Below are 3,833 nucleotides of genomic sequence, written 5' to 3'. Positions count from 1 at the left end.
TTTACCTGATGTTCATAAAATGTTTCAAACCGTCAGAAAAGGAGCAACATAAAACTGTGTATGTGTGCGTCTGTGTGTCAGGTGATGGGCGGTCTGGACGGCGACATGTTCATCTACTATAAGATGTTGATGCTTCAGGGTTTGATTGCTGCCAGGAAACACATGGAGAAGGTTCTGCAGATAGTGGAGATCATGCAGCAAGGTAACACACACACACACTTTAATGATTTACATGATTTTTGTCCTTTTTTAAATGGAGTCGAGTCCCAACAGTGTGACTGTAAACAGATTTCTGTCCAACAACATGAATAATATCTGCTGCTAGAGATCAACACTAACTGACAGTCGGCCGTCGTAACAATCGATCATCAGTTAATCAGTAATAATTTCTGCAATATGTTGAGTTTTTTTTCCAGTTTTAACTGCTGACATGTTGAACACAGAGTCACAGAAGGTTAAAAGAACAGACGTAGTAAACACAAGTTACTTTAATGATAAACTAAACAACATACAAACACAGAGCAAAGGCTTTAGAAGACGTCTGCTTGTGCTCTTTGATACTCTGTTCATCAATGTGTGATTAATGTCCTGCTGCCTTGAGCTTTTATTAGGGACCGAGCTCAAAAGGCAGAGAAAGAAACAAAGACACAAAAAACAATAAGGTCCTCGTCTAAGGGCGAGGACCTTATTGTTTTTCGTGCATTTGTTTGTTTCTTTCTTTATTATTACGCCACTTAAACCCTAAATTTGACCCCATAAACATGCTCAAAAACTCACCAAATTTGACACACACATCAGGTCTGGTGAAAAATTTGAGAAAATGTAAAAATTAACCCCTAAAGTGTCAAAATGTGCTCTCTAGCGCCACCTATGTAACTAAAATGGCCGCCACGGCCCGTAGGAATGTCGTAGAGAGATCAAACCAAAACTCAAGTATTCGTCTCATCAAGACCTACAAATCATCTGCTGACACCCCTGACCTAAATCCAACAGGAAGTCCACAATCTCAATTTCAAAATAAGACTTTGCCCCAATTTTGGACCCCGAACAAACGCTATCTCCTCCGAGGGCGTTAATGGTATCGGCTTCAAACTTTAATAGGTGACTTATGACACTGTGCTGAAAAAAAGTTGTTAAAAACTTTGTAATAACTCAAAAGGTTTGGATTTTATAAGCCCTGAAAGTTGCAGTGCCACATCACACCTTACAATGTAAACCAATGAGGAGGCAATCTATGGGCATGAACTTTGTGTCAAACAGAGGCTTCTGACATCTAAACTATAAGTCTGACCACTTTCAAACCTGTATCAATGGATTCGCCATTAAATTTCCTACTAAAATATGATTTTTAATGTAAGATTTGGCCAAAGTCATGGGATTTATGAGGATACTTCACAAGAAGCGTAAACAGTGAAGGACGTTAGTTGCTCGTCTCTTGTTTCTTCTTCTGATGTTTCTTCTTGTGTCTGTTGTCTCCTCCAGACTCCTTCCATGTTTCTTCTTCTTCTGATGTTTCTTCTTGTGTCCGTTGTCTCCTCCAGGCTCCCACCTGCCCTGCTTCCATGGTTCCAGCACCATCCGCAGCCTGAAGGAGCGTTTCCACATGTCTCTGACGGAGGAGCAGCTGCAGCTGCTGGTGGAGCAGCTGGTGGACGGATCCATGCGCTCCATCACCACCAAACTCTACGACTCCTTCCAGTACGTCACCAACGGCATCATGTGACCACAGACGACCGCCATGTTTACCTTTCTTGCGGCCGCTCCGGTCGGTCTTCGGCTGCTGGATGGAGCTGATGGAAACAGCTCGACTGCGTTTACTGGATTTAATTTCATCATATCTGTCGACACATTTGATGGTCTCGGATTTCTCAACACGTCAGAATTTTGTTTTCTCTGCTGCGTTCAAGTGCAGCTGGGAAAGTACAGCATCCAGGTTGGAGAAACAGCTGGAAGCATCAGAGGCTGCAGAATTCAGACTTGTTGTTGATCTGATGTCGCTGCCTGACGAGACTTTTACTGGATTCTACTGGATTTTCCTCTGAACCAGCAGGAACTCAGCTGCTCCGATGAGATGGAACATTGAACGCTGCATGTGAAGCTGTGTGTGTTTGAAGGTAAAAGCTGCTGCTGAAATGATCACAGATGAATTTATATCGTCATTTATTGAGTTTAATTCCCAAAACCAAACATCAAGAGATTTTTTTTTTTTTTTTTGCTGCTGATCAGATGAAACATTTGAAGAAAAACTGTGTTGAGCTTTCGTCATTGTTTTGACTTTTATAGACCAAAATGATTAACTAACTAAAAAAAATCCTCTATGAAAAGGTCGACTATGAAATTCTTAGTCAATTCATGTTTTTATGAGAATTCCTCTGGTAGAAAAATGAGAAAATTGGAGTCATGTGATCAGCGACATTCACTCCAGATTTAAAGAGATGCTCCTGGCTGACTGCACATTCATCCACATCTGTATCACAGAGAGAAGATCTTTCTTCTTTAAAACGTTTCTCACAAGAACATTTAACAGAAAATAAACCCAGTAAAGAGTTAAAGTCATATTTATGAGAAAAGTCAAGAAAATTCCACAGAAAAATGCAGAAAAGATCTTGTAATTACAAGATTTAGTGTCTTATTCTGAGATGGTTTGTTTATATATTGAGGAGCTCGATTTATAAAAATGAATCCTCAGTGAAACTAATCAGCAGTCGCAGTCGTCATGAAAACCGGTTTATACGTTTAGCCCAATATTTAGTGTTTTAAATGAGCTGATATTAAAGCCTGTAGACATCAAACTCATTAGTTTAAAGTGCAGCAGGACGTCGGCCTGGTTGTTCTTAAAGAACAGATCAATGAAAGAAAAACACTAAATGACTTTTGTGATGTTTTATACAGAACAGTTGTTTGTTGTTCTGTGGATGTTCAGAGAAAAGACTGAATGTTTAGAGATTATTATCATTTTTTTAGTTAGAAACGGAGTCTGAGACCAGATTATCTTCCAACAGAATTCCTCAAAACGTTGAAGTTCATTTTCACCAGACGTTTGTCACGACTGGATCTACGTCCACATTATCAAAGTAACTTTGAGAAAGAAACATCTGGGCAGAAAGCAGCTGGATTGATGTTTCTGTTCAAACAGACGATGAATCCAAATAACTTTCAGTGATTCTCTGATTCTTCATCCGGCGCCACCGACGCTTCACTTCCTGTTTGCTTATTTCTAAAACTAAAGACTGAATTCTTATCAGCTTCTACTTTGCTAACGTTAATACTTCTGGAGGCTGGATGGAAGCAAACATCAGACATTTGTGCAGCTAGTTTTTTTTTATACTTGTACAAACTTGTTGTTTGAAGCCGACCTCCTGACAGGAAGTTGGATCAGTTAATCACCTTTTTGCTTGTTTGACACGCAGGTTCATTCAACGCCTGTTAAATGTCAGTATAATAACATCCAAACAAACAAATTGTGACCCTGTTTTTGTACCAAAACCGGTATTGTTTACATTTATTTCCACTTCCTGGTCGTGTTTAGCAGCGTCGTTTCACGTGAAGCTGAGATTTAACGGACGTACAGTTCTAGTCGCTGCCTTCATGGTGAAACTAAAGGATCTAGAAATTTACTGCTAATGTGACAAATGTCTGGTGGAAAAAAAAAAGAACCAATTAAATGTCAATGTGTAAATTTATCAATTTATTTAATCCAATTTAATCCAATTAATTAATTTAATCCAGTAATTTAAATTTTTCTGTAGTTTCAGTTTAACGACATTCCCTGTTGGATTTCAACATGTTAAAGATGCTAATGCTAACGAAACTCTACAGTGTTGAATTAAAAA

The 3,833-nt window shown here is 39.0% G+C and overlaps 1 protein-coding gene across 1 annotated transcript in view; it reads left to right on the top strand.

Moving 5' to 3' along the window:
• The window catches only part of LOC122970007 (phosphatidylinositol 4-kinase beta-like), a 26,654-nt gene extending 22,821 nt beyond the window's left edge, over window positions 1–3,833 (top strand). The window contains exons 13-14 of the mRNA XM_044336082.1: window positions 82–202; window positions 1,542–3,833. Of these exons, the coding sequence (XP_044192017.1) occupies window positions 82–202; window positions 1,542–1,723 (303 nt within the window). The 3' untranslated portion in view covers window positions 1,724–3,833. The remainder of the gene's footprint in view (window positions 1–81; window positions 203–1,541) is intronic.

This window comes from Thunnus albacares, chromosome 19 (assembly GCF_914725855.1).
Source record: "Thunnus albacares chromosome 19, fThuAlb1.1, whole genome shotgun sequence".
Lineage (NCBI taxonomy): Eukaryota > Metazoa > Chordata > Actinopteri > Scombriformes > Scombridae > Thunnus > Thunnus albacares.
This window is presented reverse-complemented; position numbering and strand designations above follow the sequence as displayed.